At 53.4% G+C, this 17,924-nt stretch overlaps 1 protein-coding gene across 1 annotated transcript in view; it reads left to right on the top strand.

Annotated features, from left to right (window-relative positions):
* HEG1 (heart development protein with EGF like domains 1) overlaps window positions 1-3,452 on the top strand; it is a 47,529-nt gene extending 44,077 nt beyond the window's left edge. Inside the window, exon 13 of the mRNA XM_075285488.1 lies at window positions 2,747-3,452. Coding sequence (XP_075141589.1) covers window positions 2,747-2,890 — 144 coding nt within the window. The 3' untranslated portion in view covers window positions 2,891-3,452. The remainder of the gene's footprint in view (window positions 1-2,746) is intronic.
* Window positions 3,453-17,924: the final 14,472 nt, after the last annotated feature.

Below are 17,924 nucleotides of genomic sequence, written 5' to 3'. Positions count from 1 at the left end.
GAGGAAGCCTGAGCAATCTCAAGGCTACAAGTCCATCTCCAAAGCCCTGAATGTTCCTGTGTCTACCGTGCGCAGTGTCATCAAGAAGGGTAAAGCCCATGGCCCTGTGGCTAACCTCCCTAGATGTGGCCGCAAAAGAAACATTGACCAGAGATTTCACCGCAAGATTGTGCGGATGGCGGATAAAGAACCGCGACTAACATCCAAACAAGTCCAAGCTGCCCTGCAGTCCGAGGGTACAACAGTGTCACCCCGTACTATCCAGCGTCAGCGTCTGAATGAGAAGGGACTGTATGGTAGGAGACCCAGGAAGACCCCACTTCTTACCCACAGACAGAAGCCAGGCTGGAGTTTGCCAAAACTTACCTGAGAAAGCCAAAACCGTTCTGGAAGAATGTTCTCTGGTCAGAGGAGACAAAAGTAGGAAAAGGCCTCAACATAGAGATTACAGGGAAAAGAGAAGAAGACGCCCCCTACAGTCAGACATGGCGGAGGTCCCTGATGGTTTGGGGTTGCTTTGCTGCCTCTGGCACTGGACTGCTTGACCGTGTGCATGGCATTATGAAGTCTGAAGACGACCAACACATTGTGCAGCATCATGTAGGGCCCAGTGTGAGAAAGCGGGGTCTCCCCCCTCAGAGGTCAGGGCTCTTCCAGCAGGACAAGGACCCAAAACACACTTCAGGTCAGCACTAGAAAATGGTGGTGAGAGAAAGCCCTGGAGACTTGTAAAGTGGCAGCAATGAGTCCAGCCCTGAATCCCATAGAACACTTGTGGGGGAGGGGGAGAGCTCTCTTGGTGGCAGTTTGGAGAAGGCCCCCTTCACATCTCAGGGGGGACCGCGAGCAGGAGCCAAAGAAGAAGGGTCTAAGATTCCAGCAGAGCCTTGTAAGAAACTCATTGCTGGTTAGCGGAAGCGGTTGTGCGCAGTTATTGTGTCTAAAGGTTGTGCGACCAAGTATTAGGCTGAGGGCGCCAATACTTCTGTCCGCACCAGTTCTGGAGTTTTGTGTAAAATGATCAATGATGAGACTTTTTTTCATTCTCTTTTGTGTTTTTTCATTGCAAGCAAAATAACTGAAAATATTTCCAAAGAGTTTGTGCTTGTAATCATTATCTGGGGACACCGAGGATTATCTGACAGGACTGCAGGGGGCGACACTTATACTGTATATACCCTGTGTCACTTATATACTATATAAGAGTCTGTGCTATGTAATCATTATCTAGGGGACAGCGAGGATTATCTGACAGGACTGCAGGGGGCGATACTTATACTGTATATACCCTGTGTCACTTATATACTATATAAGAGTCTGTGCTGTGTAATCATTATCTGGGGACAGCGAGGATTATCTGACAGGACTGCAGGGGGCGATACTTATACTGTATATACCCTGTGTCACTTATATACTATATAAGAGTCTGTGCTGTGTAATCATTATCTGGGGACAGCGAGGATTATCTGACAGGACTGCAGGGGGCGATACTTATACTGTATATACCCTGTGTCACTTATATACTATATAAGAGTCTGTGCTGTGTAATCATTATCTGGGGACAGCGAGGATTATCTGACAGGACTGCAGGGGGCGATACTTATACTGTATATACCCTGTGTCACTTATATACTATATAAGAGTTTGTGCTGTGTAATCATTATCTGGGGACACCGAAGATTATCTGACAGGACTGCAGGGGGCGATACTTATACGGTATATACCCTGTGTCACTTATATACTATATAAGAGTCTGTGCTGTGTAATCATTATCTGGGGACAGCGAGGATTATCTGACAGGACTGCAGGGGGCGATACTTATACTGTATATACCCTGTGTCACTTATATACTATATAAGAGTCTGTGCTGTGTAATCATTATCTGGGGGACACCGAGGATTATCTGACAGAACTGCAGGGGGGGCAATACTTTTGGCCATCACTGTATATGTCCTGCCTGCTATATTGTCTTCTATAATCTCCTGTATACTGCCCTCTCTGGTATCCACTATACTTCCCTGTATAATATCCTATATACCACCCAGTGTAACCTCGTCTATAGCTCCCAATGTGTTGTCCTCTATACTACCCTGTATAATATTCTCCATATCAACCCACTGACATCTATATTGCTAGACAATCTATCTTATAAGGTACCCTGCATACTGCCCTCCATATTCTTCTGTATACTGTCCTCCATACTCTTCTGTATACCTCCATCTACACTGTCCTCCATATTCTTCTATATACCTCCATCTTCTGTATACTGCCCTCCATACTCTTCTATATACCTCCATCTACACTGCCCTCCATACTCTTCTATATACTTCCATCTACACTGCCCTCCATACTCTTCTGTATACCTCCATCTACACTGCCCTCCATACTCTTCTGTATACTTCCATCTACACTGCCCTCCATACTCTTCTATATACCTCCATCTACACTGCCCTCCATACTCTTCTGTATACTTCCATCTACACTGCCCTCCATACTCTTCTGTATACTTCCATCTACACTGTCCTCCATACTCTTCTGTATACCTCCATCTACACTGCCCTCCATACTCTTCTGTATACTTCCATCTACACTGTCCTCCATACTCTTCTGTATACCTCCATCTACACTGTCCTCCATATTCTTCTATATACCTCCATCTACACTGCCCTCCATACTCTTCTGTGTACTGTCCTCTGTACTGTCAGTGACTCGTGTCTATGTTTTCTCTTCTCTTTTCTATTTGTAGCCCGGACTGAGGAATTCTGATATTGAGAGGAACGGTCTGTACCCATATACGGGGCTCCCGGGGTCCCGCCACTCCTGTATCTACCCTGGACAGTACAACCCCTCATTCATCAATGAGGAGAACAGGAGGAGAGACTACTTCTAGGATGTCTGGAGGATTTCAGGGCGCACAGCCCGGCCCCCACCATCAGGACACCCCCTAATGTCACACCACGGCAGGTAGAGATGGGAGGCCATGACTTATGGCGGCCGTGTGGTAGGCCGGCTGCAAATGGCCGCTTTACATCCTGCACTCAACCATATCAGTAATTTACTGACTGGAAGATTCGCCAGGAGCTGCGGAGAGGCCGCAATACGCCAGAGACATGGAGGAACAGTCAGACAACGAAGAAGAAAGTGTATGGGGTCGCTTGGATACAATAATAATATCGTACAGGACTCTCATCATCCGTGGTCTTGGGGCACCTTCAGCCTCTTCTCCTGGGAGTTCCTCCATTGTTGGGGGGGGGAGGGGTTGATTATTTGCACTTTACATTGGTGTCATTGTGTGGTAGAAACATCTCTGTATTTCCATTCTGATCCCGCACTCCTGAGGTGTCTCCTGTGTCAGCCGCCATTATACTGGAGCCACGCAGGACACGTCTCATGTAGCCACTAGTCCTGTGTCAGCCGCCATTATACTGGAGACACGCAGGACACGTCTCATGTAGCCACTAGTCCTGTGTCAGCCGCCATTATACTGGAGCCACGCAGGACACGTCTCATGTAGCCACTAGTCCTGTGTCAGCCGCCATTATACTGGAGACACGCAGGACACGTCTCATGTAGCCACTAGTCCTGTGTCAGCCGCCATTATACTGGAGACACGCAGGACATGTCGCATGTAGGCCTTAGTCCTGTGTCAGCCGCCATTATACTGGAGACACGCAGGACACGTCTCATGTAGCCACTAGTCCTGTGTCAGCCGCCATTATACTGGAGACACGCAGGACACGTCTCATGTAGCCACTGGTCCTGTGTCAGCCGCCATTATACTGGAGACACGCAGGACACGTCGCATGTAGGCCTTAGTCCTGTGTCAGCCGCCATTATACTGGAGACACGCAGGACACGTCGCATGTAGGCCTAAGTCCTGTGTCAGCCGCCATTATACTGGAGACACGCAGGACACGTCTCATGTAGCCACTAGTCCTGTGTCAGCCGCCATTATACTGGAGACACGCAGGACACGTCTCATGTAGCCACTAGTCCTGTGTCAGCCGCCATTATACTGGAGACACGCAGGACATGTCGCATGTAGGCCTTAGTCCTGTGTCAGCCGCCATTATACTGGAGACACGCAGGACACGTCTCATGTAGCCACTAGTCCTGTGTCAGCCGCCATTATACTGGAGACACGCAGGACACGTCTCATGTAGCCACTAGTCCTGTGTCAGCCGCCATTATACTGGAGACACGCAGGACACGTCTCATGTAGCCACTAGTCCTGTGTCAGCCGCCATTATACTGGAGACACGCAGGACATGTCGCATGTAGGCCTTAGTCCTGTGTCAGCCGCCATTATACTGGAGACACGCAGGACACGTCGCATGTAGGCCTTAGTCCTGTGTCAGCCGCCATTATACTGGAGACACGCAGGACACGTCTCATGTAGCCACTAGTCCTGTGTCAGCCGCCATTATACTGGAGACACGCAGGACACGTCTCATGTAGCCACTAGTCCTGTGTCAGCCGCCATTATACTGGAGACACGCAGGACACGTCTCATGTAGCCACTAGTCCTGTGTCAGCCGCCATTATACTGGAGACACGCAGGACACGTCGCATGTAGGCCTTAGTCCTGTGTCAGCCGCCATTATACTGGAGACACGCAGGACACGTCTCATGTAGCCACTAGTCCTGTGTCAGCCGCCATTATACTGGAGACACGCAGGACACGTCTCATGTAGCCACTAGTCCTGTGTCAGCCGCCATTATACTGGAGACACGCAGGACACGTCTCATGTAGCCACTAGTCCTGCGTCAGCCGCCATTATACTGGAGACACGCAGGACACGTCTCATGTAGCCACTAGTCCTGCGTCAGCCGCCATTATACTGGAGACACGCAGGACACGTCGCATTTAGGCCTTAGTCCTGTGTCAGCCGCCATTATACTGGAGACACGCAGGACACGTCTCATGTAGCCACTAGTCCTGTGTCAGCCGCCATTATACTGGAGATCCGCAGGACACGTCGCATGTAGGCCTTAGTCCTGTGTCAGCCGCCATTATACTGGAGACCCGCAAGACACGTCGCATGTAGGCCTTAGTCCTGTGTCAGCCGCCATTATACTGGAGACACGCAGGACACGTCGCATGTAGGCCTTAGTCCTGTGTCAGCCGCCATTATACTGGAGACACGCAGGACACGTCTCATGTAGCCACTGGTCCTGTGTCAGCCGCCATTATACTGGAGACACGCAGGACACGTCGCATGTAGGCCTTAGTCCTGTGTCAGCCGCCATTATACTGGAGACACGCAGGACACGTCTCATGTAGCCACTGGTCCTGTGTCAGCCGCCATTATACTGGAGACACGCAGGACACGTCGCATGTAGGCCTTAGTCCTGTGTCAGCCGCCATTATACTGGAGACACGCAGGACACGTCTCATGTAGCCACTGGTCCTGTGTCAGCCGCCATTATACTGGAGACACGCAGGACACGTCGCATGTAGGCCTTAGTCCTGTGTCAGCCGCCATTATACTGGAGACACGCAGGACACGTCTCATGTAGCCACTGGTCCTGTGTCAGCCGCCATTATACTGGAGACACGCAGGACACGTCGCATGTAGGCCTTAGTCCTGTGTCAGCCGCCATTATACTGGAGACACGCAGGACACGTCTCATGTAGCCACTGGTCCTGTGTCATCCGCCATTATACTGGAGACACGCAGGACACGTCTCATGTAGCCACTAGTCCTGTGTCAGCCGCCATTATACTGGAGACACGCAGGACACGTCGCATGTAGGCCTTAGTCCTGTGTCAGCCGCCATTATACTGGAGACACGCAGGACACGTCGCATGTAGGCCTTAGTCCTGTGTCAGCCGCCATTATACTGGAGACACGCAGGACACGTCTCATGTAGCCGCTAGTCCTGTGTCAGCCGCCATTATACTGGAGCCACGCAGGACACGTCTCATGTAGCCACTAGTCCTGTGTCAGCCGCCATTATACTGGAGACACGCAGGACACGCCTCAAGTAGCCACTGGTCCTGTGTCAGCCGCCATTATACTGGAGACACGCAGGACACGTCTCATGTAGCCACTAGTCCTGTGTCAGCCGCCATTATACTGGAGACACGCAGGACACGCCTCAAGTAGCCACTAGTCCTGTGTCAGCCGCCATTATACTGGAGACACGCAGGACACGTCTCATGTAGCCACTAGTCCTGTGTCAGCCGCCATTATACTGGAGACACGCAGGACACGTCTCATGTAGCCACTGGTCCTGTGTCAGCCGCCATTATACTGGAGACACGCAGGACACGTCGCATGTAGGCCTTATTCCTGTGTCAGCCGCCATTATACTGGAGACACGCAGGACACGTCTCATGTAGCCACTGGTCCTGTGTCAGCCGCCATTATACTGGAGACACGCAGGACACGTCTCATGTAGCCACTAGTCCTGTGTCAGCCGCCATTATACTGGAGACACGCAGGACTCGTCTCATGTAGCCACTAGTCCTGTGTCAGCCGCCATTATACTGGAGACACGCAGGACACATCTCATGTAGCCACTAGTCCTGTGTCAGCCGCCATTATACTGGAGACACGCAGGACACGTCGCATGTAGGCCTTAGTCCTGTGTCAGCCGCCATTATACTGGAGACACGCAGGACACGTCGCATGTAGGCCTTAGTCCTGTGTCAGCCGCCATTATACTGGAGACACGCAGGACAGGTCTCATGTAGCCGCTAGTCCTGTGTCAGCCGCCATTATACTGGAGACACGCAGGACACGTCTCATGTAGCCACTAGTCCTGTGTCAGCCACCATTATACTGGAGACACGCAGGACACGCCTCAAGTAGCCACTGGTCCTGTGTCAGCCGCCATTATACTGGAGACACGCAGGACACGTCTCATGTAGCCACTAGTCCTGTGTCAGCCGCCATTATACTGGAGACACGCAGGACACGCCTCAAGTAGCCACTAGTCCTGTGTCAGCCGCCATTATACTGGAGACACGCAGGACACGTCTCATGTAGCCACTGGTCCTGTGTCAGCCGCCATTATACTGGAGACACGCAGGATACGTCGCATGTAGGCCTTATTCCTGTGTCAGCCGCCATTATACTGGAGACACGCAGGACACGTCTCATGTAGCCACTGGTCCTGTGTCAGCCGCCATTATACTGGAGACACGCAGGACTCGTCTCATGTAGCCACTAGTCCTGTGTCAGCCACCATTATACTGGAGACACGCAGGACTCGTCTCATGTAGCCACTAGTTCTGTGTTGTGTGGATGGTGGTGTATAGCCCGGTGGACGGTCCTGTGGATGGTGGTGTATAGCCCGGTGGACGGACCTGTGCATGGTGGTGTATAGTCCGGTGGGCGGTCCTGTGGATGGTGGTGTATAGTTCGGTGGGCGGTCCTGTGGATGGTGGTGTATAGTCCGGTGGGCGGTCCTGTGGATGGTGGTGTATAGCCCGGTGGGCGGTCGTGTGGATGGTGTTGTATAGTCCGGTGGGCGGTCGTGTGGATGGTGTTGTATAGTCCGGTGGGCGGTCCTGTGGATGGTGGTGTATAGTCCGGTGGGCGGTCCTGTGGATGGTGGTGTATAGTCCGGTGGGCGGTCCTGTGGATGGTGGTGTATAGCCCGGTGGGCGGTCCTGTGGATGGTGGTATATAGCCCAGTGGGCGGTTCGCGTGGATGTCGCTGTGCGGCATTATTTCTGTATAGCCAGGATGGGCCCCTCCTGATCTGTGGTTTGCACTGTACTACTTTTAGGGTTTCAGACATGCCCTGATCCCTTCCCCCACCCCCTGGAATTTGGGGAGGGGTGCTATTCAATATGACATTTTTCACCTGATGTGCGAGGTCCTGCAATGCCGCTAATAGCGCTTCACGTATTTATAGCGTATTTTGTATGTAGCCTGCAGCACTTCTGCTTTATTGTGGCGCGGCCGTGATATGGTCAGGTGACCTCTGTGACCAGTTACAGACACTGTATTGGCCCCTCCCACAGCGCCAGCTATAGGGGCCACATCCTGTATGAAGTGCGGAGTCTGCTCTGCTGTCAGGTTGTAGATTCTTTTCTGTTATGGAGTCTGGCGTTCTAGTCAGCCGCGAATCCGATGGAGATGAATAAACTCAAACCTGATTATTCCCTTTGTCTGTCTATGAGGAGATCCGTACACATAACATGAGGACGCCGTATAGCCTGCGCTTGTCCTGCTCACAGCTGGGGGTTGGTTACAGTGGGATCCGGTCTCTACACAATACATAGTGCAAATCTCTCTGCTGCTTCATTACAAGACTCAGCTGTAGGGGCAGCACGGTGGCTCCGTGGTTAGTACTGGAGTCCTGCAGCGCTGGAGTCCTGGGTGCAAATCCCGCCAGCAACAACATCTGCAAGGAGTTTGTATGTTCTCCCCGTGTTTACATGGATCTCCTCCCATTCTTCAAAGACATACTGATAGGAAAAAAAAAAAGTACATTGTGACCCCTCTATATATACAGTATATATATATATATATATATATATATATCCCTATATGGGGCTCACAATATACTTAAAGAAAAAAGAAAGACTCAGCTGTGCGCAGGACTGTCCGTGCGCAGGGCTATCCGTGCGCAGGGCTATCCGTGCGCAGGACTATCCGTGCGCAGGGCTATCCGTGCGCAGGGTCACTGCTTCTGGGTGTCACCAGGAGTAAGGAGCGCAGCAACCGGCTAGATTCATGTAAACCCATAATGGGTGACTGCTCCTTACTCCTGGTGACACCCATCAGCTGTATCACACCGCAGCAGTAGAGAGCCGTCAGCTATATCACCCTGCAGCAGTAGAGAGCCATCAGCTATATCACCCTGCAGCAGTAGAGAGCCATCAGCTATATCACACTGCAGCAGTAGAGAGCCATCAGCTGTATCACACCGCAGCAGTAGAGAGCCATCAGCTATATCACACCGCAGCAGTAGAGAGCCGTCAGCTATATCACCCTGCAGCAGTAGAGAGCCATCAGCTGTATCACCCTGCAGCAGTAGAGAGCCATCAGCTATATCACACCGCAGCAGTAGAGAGCCGTCAGCTATATCACCCTGCAGCAGTAGAGAGCCATCAGCTGTATCACACCGCAGCAGCACAGAGCCAACAATTAGATCACACCACAGAAGTACAGAGGCATCAGCTAGATAACACTGCAGCAGCACAGCCATCAGCTGTATCACCCCGCAGCAGCACAGCCATCAGCTGTATCACCCTGCAGCAGTAGAGAGCCATCAGCTGTATCACACCGCAGCAGCACAGAGCCAACAATTAGATCACACCACAGAAGTACAGAGGCATCAGCTAGATAACACTGCAGCAGCACAAGCCATCAGCTATATCACCCCGCAGCAGCACAGCCATCAGCTGTATCACCCTGCAGCAGTAGAGAGCCATCAGCTGTATCACACCGCAGCAGCACAGAGCCAACAATTAGATCACACCACAGAAGTACAGAGGCATCAGCTAGATAAGACTGCAGCAGCACAGCCATCAGCTGTATCACACCGCAGCAGTAGAGAGCCATCAGCTGTATCACACCGCAGCAGCACAGCCATCAGCTGTATCACACCGCAGCAGTAGAGAGCCATCAGCTATATCACCCCGCAGCAGTAGAGAGCCATCGCTGTATCACCCCGCAGCAGTAGAGAGCCATCAGCTGTATCACACCGCAGCAGTAGAGAGCCATCAGCTATATCACACCGCAGCAGCACAGCCATCAGCTGTATCACACCGCAGCAGTAGAGAGCCATCAGCTATATCACACCGCAACAGTAGAGAGCCATCAGCTGTATTACACCGCAGCAGCACAGCCATCAGCTGTATCACACCGCAGCAGCACAGCCATCAGCTATATCACACCGCAGCAGCACAGCCATCAGCTGTATCACACCGCAGCAGCACAGCCATCAGCTGTATCACACCGCAGCAGCACAGACATCAGCTGTATTACACAGCAGCAGCACAGCCATCAGCTATGTCACCCCGCAGCAGTAGAGAGCCATCAGCTGTATCACCCCGCAGCAGCACAGAGCCAACAATTAGATCAGACCACAGAAGTACAGAGGCATCAGCTAGATAACACCGCAGCAGCTCAAGCCATCAGCTATATCACCCCGCAGCAGCACAGCCATCAGCTGTATCACCCTGCAGCAGTAGAAAGCCATCAGCTGTATCACCCCGCAGCAGCACAGAGCCAACAATTAGATCACACCCCAGAAGTACAGAGCCATCAGCTATATCACACCGCAGCAGCACAGCAATCAGTTGTATCACACCGCAGCAGTAGAGAGTCATCAGCTGTATCACACCGCAGCAGCACAGCCATCAGCTATATCACACCGCAGCAGTAGAGAGCCGTCAGCTATATCACCCTGCAGCAGTAGAGAGCCATCAGCTATATCACACCGCAGCAGTAGAGAGCCATCAGCTATATCACACCGCAGCAGTAGAGAGTCATCATCTGTATCACACTGCAGCAGCACAGCCATCAGCTATATCACACCGCAGCAGTAGAGAGTCATCATCTGTATCACACTGCAGCAGCACAGCCATCAGCTATATCACCCTGCAGCAGTAGAGAGCCATCAGCTATATCACACCGCAGCAGTAGAGAGCCATCAGCTATATCACCCTGCAGCAGTAGAGAGCCATCAGCTATATCACACCGCAGCAGTAGAGAGCCGTCAGCTATATCACCCTGCAGCAGTAGAGAGCCATCAGCTGTATCACACCGCAGCAGCACAGCCATCAGCTATATCACCCTGCAGCAGTAGAGAGCCATCAGCTATATCACACCGCAGCAGTAGAGAGCCGTCAGCTATATCACCCTGCAGCAGTAGAGAGCCATCAGCTGTATCACACCGCAGCAGCACAGAGCCAACAATTAGATCACACCACAGAAGTACAGAGGCATCAGCTAGATAAGACTGCAGCAGCACAGCCATCAGCTGTATCACACCGCAGCAGTAGAGAGCCATCAGCTGTATCACACCGCAGCAGCACAGCCATCAGCTGTATCACACCGCAGCAGTAGAGAGCCATCAGCTATATCACACCGCAGCAGCACAGCCATCAGCTATATCACACCGCAGCAGTAGAGAGCCATCAGCTATATCACCCCGCAGCAGTAGAGAGCCATCGCTGTATCACCCTGCAGCAGTAGAGAGCCATCAGCTATATCACACCGCAGCAGCACAGCCATCAGCTGTATCACACCGCAGCAGCACAGCCATCAGCTGTATCACACCGCAGCAGTAGAGAGCCATCAGCTATATCACACCGCAACAGTAGAGAGCCATCAGCTGTATTACACAGCAGCAGCACAGCCATCAGCTGTATCACACCGCAGCAGCACAGCCATCAGTTGTATCACACCGCAGCAGCACAGACATCAGCTGTATTACACAGCAGCAGCACAGCCATCAGCTATGTCACCCCGCAGCAGTAGAGAGCCATCAGCTGTATCACCCCGCAGCAGCACAGAGCCAACAATTAGATCAGACCACAGAAGTACAGAGGCATCAGCTAGATAACACCGCAGCAGCTCAAGCCATCAGCTATATCACCCCGCAGCAGCACAGCCATCAGCTGTATCACCCTGCAGCAGTAGAAAGCCATCAGCTGTATCACCCCGCAGCAGCACAGAGCCAACAATTAGATCACACCCCAGAAGTACAGAGCCATCAGCTATATCACACCGCAGCAGCACAGCCATCAGTTGTATCACACCGCAGCAGTAGAGAGTCATCAGCTGTATCACACCGCAGCAGCACAGCCATCAGCTGTATCACACCGCAGCAGTAGAGAGCCATCAGCTATATCACACCGCAGCAGTAGAGAGCCGTCAGCTATATCACCCTGCAGTAGTAGAGAGCCATCAGCTATATCACACCGCAGCAGTAGAGAGCCGTCAGCTATATCACCCTGCAGTAGTAGAGAGCCATCAGCTATATCACACCGCAGCAGTAGAGAGCCGTCAGCTATATCACCCTGCAGCAGTAGAGAGCCATCAGCTATATCACACCGCAGCAGTAGAGAGCCGTCAGCTATATCACCCTGCAGCAGTAGAGAGCCATCAGCTATATCACACCGCAGCAGTAGAGAGCCGTCAGCTATATCACCCTGCAGCAGTAGAGAGCCATCAGCTGTATCACACCGCAGCAGCACAGCCATCAGCTATATCACCCTGCAGCAGTAGAGAGCCATCAGCTATATCACACCACAGCAGTAGAGAGCCGTCAGCTATATCACCCTGCAGCAGTAGAGAGCCATCAGCTGTATCACACCGCAGCAGCACAGAGCCAACAATTAGATCACACCACAGAAGTACAGAGGCATCAGCTAGATAAGACTGCAGCAGCACAGCCATCAGCTGTATCACACCGCAGCAGTAGAGAGCCATCAGCTGTATCACACAGCAGCAGCACAGCCATCAGCTATGTCACCCTGCAGCAGTAGAGAGCCGTCAGCTATATCACACCGCAGCAGTAGAGAGCCATCAGCTGTATCACACCGCAGCAGCACAGCCATCAGCTGTATCACACCGCAGCAGTAGAGAGCCATCAGCTATATCACACCGCAGCAGCACAGCCATCAGCTATATCACACCGCAGCAGTAGAGAGCCATCAGCTATATCACCCCGCAGCAGTAGAGAGCCATCGCTGTATCACCCCGCAGCAGTAGAGAGCCATCAGCTGTATCACCCCACAGCAGTAGAGAGCCATCAGCTATATCACACCGCAGCAGCACAGCCATCAGCTGTATCACACCGCAGCAGTAGAGAGCCATCAGCTATATCACACCGCAGCAGCACAGCCATCAGCTGTATCACACCGCAGCAGCACAGCCATCAGCTATATCACACCGCAGCAGCACAGCCATCAGCTGTATCACACCGCAGCAGTAGAGAGCCATCAGCTATATCACACCGCAACAGTAGAGAGCCATCAGCTGTATTACACAGCAGCAGCACAGCCATCAGCTGTATCACACCGCAGCAGCACAGCCATCAGCTATATCACACCGCAGCAGCACAGCCATCAGTTGTATCACACCGCAGCAGTAGAGAGTCATCAGCTGTATCACACCGCAGCAGCACAGACATCAGCTGTATTACACAGCAGCAGCACAGCCATCAGCTATGTCACCCCGCAGCAGTAGAGAGCCATCAGCTGTATCACCCCGCAGCAGCACAGAGCCAACAATTAGATCAGACCACAGAAGTACAGAGGCATCAGCTAGATAACACCGCAGCAGCTCAAGCCATCAGCTATATCACCCCGCAGCAGCACAGCCATCAGCTGTATCACCCTGCAGCAGTAGAAAGCCATCAGCTATATCACCCCGCAGCAGCACAGAGCCAACAATTAGATCACACCCCAGAAGTACAGAGCCATCAGCTATATCACACCGCAGCAGCACAGCCATCAGTTGTATCACACCGCAGCAGTAGAGAGTCATCAGCTGTATCACACCGCAGCAGCACAGCCATCAGCTATATCACCCTGCAGCAGTAGAGAGCCATCAGCTATATCACACCGCAGCAGCACAGCCATCAGTTGTATCACACCGCAGCAGTAGAGAGTCATCAGCTGTATCACACCGCAGCAGCACAGCCATCAGCTGTATCACACCGCAGCAGTAGAGAGCCATCAGCTATATCACACCGCAGCAGTAGAGAGCCATCAGCGATATCACCCCGCAGCAGTAGAGAGCCATCAGCTGTAACACACCTCAGCAGTAGAGAGTCATCATCTGTATCACACCGCAGCAGCACAGCCATCAGCTATATCACACCGCAGCAGCACAGCCATCAGCTGTATCACACAGCAGCAGCACAGCCATCAGCTATGTCACCCCGCAGCAGTAGAGAGCCATCAGCTGTATCACCCCGCAGCAGCACAGAGCCAACAATTAGATCAGACCACAGAAGTACAGAGGCATCAGCTAGATAAGACTGCAGCAGCACAGCCATCAGCTATATCACCCCGCAGCAGCACAGCCATCAGCTGTATCACCCTGCAGCAGTAGAGAGCCATCAGCTATATCACCCCGCAGCAGTAGAGAGTCATCAGCTGTATCACACCGCAGCAGCACAGCCATCAGCTGTATCACACCGCAGCAGTAGAGAGCCATCAGCTGTATCACACCGCAGCAGCACAGTCATCAGCTATATCACACCGCAGCAGCACAGCCATCAGCTGTATCACACCGCAGCGGTAGAGAGCCATCAGCTGTATCACACCGCAGCAGCACAGTCATCAGCTATATCACACCCCCAGCAGCACAGAGCCAACAATTAGATCACACCGCAGAAGTACAGAGGCATCAGCTAGATAAGACTGCAGCAGCACAAGCCATCAGCTGTATCACACCGCAGCAGTAGAGAGCCATCAGCTATATCACACCGCAGCAGTAGAGAGTCATCAGCTGTATCACACCGCAGCAGCACAGCCATCAGCTGTATCACACCGCAGCAGTAGAGAGCCATCAGCTATATCACACCGCAGCAGTAGAGAGCCATCAGCTGTATCACCCCGCAGCAGTAGAGAGTCATCATCTGTATCACACCGCAGCAGCACAGCCATCAGCTATATCACACCGCAGCAGCACAGCCATCAGCTGTATCACACCGCAGCAGTAGAGAGCCATCAGCTATATCACACCGCAGCAGTAGAGAGCCATCAGCTGTATCACCCCGCAGCAGTAGAGAGTCATCATCTGTATCACACCGCAGCAGCACAGCCATCAGCTGTATCACACCGCAGCAGTAGAGAGCCATCAGCTGTATCACACCGCAGCAGCACAGCCATCAGCTATATCACACCGCAGCAGCACAGCCATCAGCTGTATCACACCGCAGCAGTAGAGAGCCATCAGCTGTATCACACCGCAGCAGCACAGCCATCAGCTATATCACACCGCAGCAGCACAGCCATCAGCTGTATCACACCGCAGCAGTAGAGAGCCATCAGCTGTATCACACCGCAGCAGCACAGTCATCAGCTGTATCACACCGCAGCAGCACAGCCATCAGCTATATCACACCCCCAGCAGCACAGAGCCAACAATTAGATCACACCGCAGAAGTACAGAGGCATCAGCTAGATAAGACTGCAGCAGCACAGCCATCAGCTGTATCACACCGCAGCAGTAGAGAGTCATCATCTGTATCACACCGCAGCAGTAGAGAGCCATCAGCTATATCACCCCGCAGCAGTAGAGAGCCATCAGCGATATCACACCTCAGCAGTAGAGAGTCATCATCTGTATCACACCGCAGCAGTAGAGAGCCATCAGCTATATCACACCGCAGCAGTAGAGAGCCATCAGCTGTATCACCCCGCAGCAGCACTGAGCCATTAGAACAGTAAGGCCACAGGTACCCGACATCCAACACACAAGTCACAATTCACAGGTGTAAGAGATTGGAGTCCCATCACCATCCAAAAGGTTCTTCCACTTTGACTTCTAGCCACAAAAAGATTAAGCACTGCTTGAATTTGTGCAACTACAAGTCCTAGTTGTGGAATCTTATAAGGGATGATATATGACTCCATTCACTTACATTGCAGGGTGCCCTGCTGATCTCTGGTAGCCAAACTGGCCCTGTTGTCCTAGTCCTGGCCCTGTCGTCCTAGTCCTGGCCCTGTCGTCCTAGTCCTGTCGTCCTAGTCCTGGCCCTGTCGTCCTAATTCTGGCCCTGTCGTCCTAGTCCTGGCCCTGTCGTCCTGGCCCTGTCGTCCTAGTCCTGGCCCTGTCGTCCTAGTCCTGGCCCTGTCGTCCTAGTCCTGGCCCTGTCGTCCTAGTCCTGGCCCTGTCGTCCTAATCCTGGCCCTGTCGTCCTAGTCCTGGCCCTGTCGTCCTGGCCCTGTCGTCCTAGTCCTGGCCCTGTCGTCCTAGTCCTGGCCCTGTCGTCCTAGTCCTGGCCCTGTCGTCCTAGTCCTGGCCCTGTCGTCCTAGTCCTGGCCCTGTCGTCCTAGTCCTGGCCCTGTCGTCCTAGTCCTGGCCCTGTCGTCCTAGTCCTGGCCCTGTCGTCCTAGTCCTGTCGTCCTAGTCCTGGCCCTGTCGTCCTAGTCCTGGCCCTGTCGTCCTAGTCCTGGCACTGTAGTCGTAGTCCTGGCCCTGTCGTCCTAGTCCTGTCGTCCTAGTCCTGGCCCTGTCGTCCTAGTCCTGTCGTCCTAGTCCTGGCCCTGTCGTCCTAGTCCTGTCGTCCTAGTCCTGGCCCTGTCGTCCTAGTCCTGTCGTCCTAGTCCTGGCCCTGTCGTCCTAGTCCTGGCCCTGTCGTCCTAGTCCTGGCCCTGTCGTCCTAGTCCTGGCCCTGTCGTCCTAGTCCTGTCGTCCTAGTCCTGGCCCTGTAGTCCTAGTCCTGGCCCTGTAGTCCTAGTTCTGGCCCTGTAGTCCTAGTTCTGGCCCTGTCGTCCTAGTCCTGGCCCTGTCGTCCTAGTCCTGTCGTCCTAGTCCTGGCCCTGTCGTCCTAGTCCTGTCGTCCTAGTCCTGGCCCTGTCGTCCTAGTCCTGTCGTCCTAGTCCTGGCCCTGTCGTCCTAGTCCTGTCGTCCTAGTCCTGGCCCTGTCGTCCTAGTCCTGTCGTCCTAGTCCTGGCCCTGTCGTCCTAGTCCTGGCCCTGTCGTCCTAGTCCTGGCCCTGTCGTCCTAGTCCTGGCCCTGTCGTCCTAGTCCTGTCGTCCTAGTCCTGGCCCTGTAGTCCTAGTTCTGGCCCTGTAGTCCTAGTTCTGGCCCTGTAGTCCTAGTCCTGGCCCTGTCGTCCTAGTCCTGGCCCTGTCGTCCTAGTCCTGGCCCTGTCGTCCTAGTCCTGGCCCTGTCGTCCTAGTCCTGGCCCTGTCGTCCTAGTCCTGTCGTCCTAGTCCTGGCCCTGTCGTCCTAGTCCTGGCCCTGTCGTCCTAGTCCTGGCCCTGTCGTCCTAGTCCTGTCGTCCTAGTCCTGGCCCTGTCGTCCTAGTCCTGTCGTCCTAGTCCTGGCCCTGTCGTCCTAGTCCTGGCCCTGTCGTCCTAGTCCTGGCCCTGTCGTCCTAGTCCTGGCCCTGTCGTCCTAGTCCTGGCCCTGTCGTCCTAGTCCTGGCCCTGTCGTCCTAGTCCTGGCCCTGTCGTCCTGGCCCTGTCGTCCTAGTCCTGTCGTCCTAGTCCTGTCGTCCTAGTCCTGTCGTCCTAGTCCTGTCGTCCTAGTCCTGGCCCTGTCGTCCTAGTCCTGGCCCTGTCGTCCTAGTCCTGGCCCTGTCGTCCTAGTCCTGGCCCTGTCGTCCTAGTCCTGGCCCTGTCGTCCTAGTCCTGTCGTCCTAGTCCTGGCCCTGTCGTCCTAATCCTGGCCCTGTCGTCCTAGTCCTGGCCCTGTCGTCCTGGCCCTGTCGTCCTAGTCCTGGCCCTGTCGTCCTAGTCCTGTCGTCCTAGTCCTGGCCCTGTAGTCCTAGTCCTGGCCCTGTAGTCCTGGCCCTGTAGTCCTAGTCCTGGCCCTGTCGTCCTAGTCCTGGCCCTGTCGTCCTAGTCCTGGCCCTGTCGTCCTAGTCCTGTCGTCCTAGTCCTGGCCCTGTAGTCCTAGTCCTGGCCCTGTAGTCCTAGTCCTGGCCCTGTAGTCCTAGTTCTGGCCCTGTCGTCCTAGTCCTGGCCCTGTCGTCCTAGTCCTGTCGTCCTAGTCCTGGCCCTGTCGTCCTAGTCCTGGCCCTGTCGTCCTAGTCCTGGCCTTGTAGTCCTAGCCCGAATGACCTGGAAACTTCCCATCTGTACTAGGACGTATCAGAACATGAATGCAGTGCAGATAATGATGATGACGATGATGATGATTCGCGGATTGAGCTGCTGACAGGAGGATGTAATGTGGGTACGCGGGCGCTGCACAGGCTCTAGTGGATTCAAGATCTCTGCTTACTGTCAGTAAATGAACACCCAGCCTGAGCTGGTCCTCACATAGAAG

This window comes from Leptodactylus fuscus, chromosome 8 (genome assembly GCF_031893055.1).
Source record: "Leptodactylus fuscus isolate aLepFus1 chromosome 8, aLepFus1.hap2, whole genome shotgun sequence".
NCBI lineage: Eukaryota > Metazoa > Chordata > Amphibia > Anura > Leptodactylidae > Leptodactylus > Leptodactylus fuscus.
Note: the sequence above shows the minus strand (reverse complement) of the source record. Positions and strands in the feature narration are given on the sequence as shown.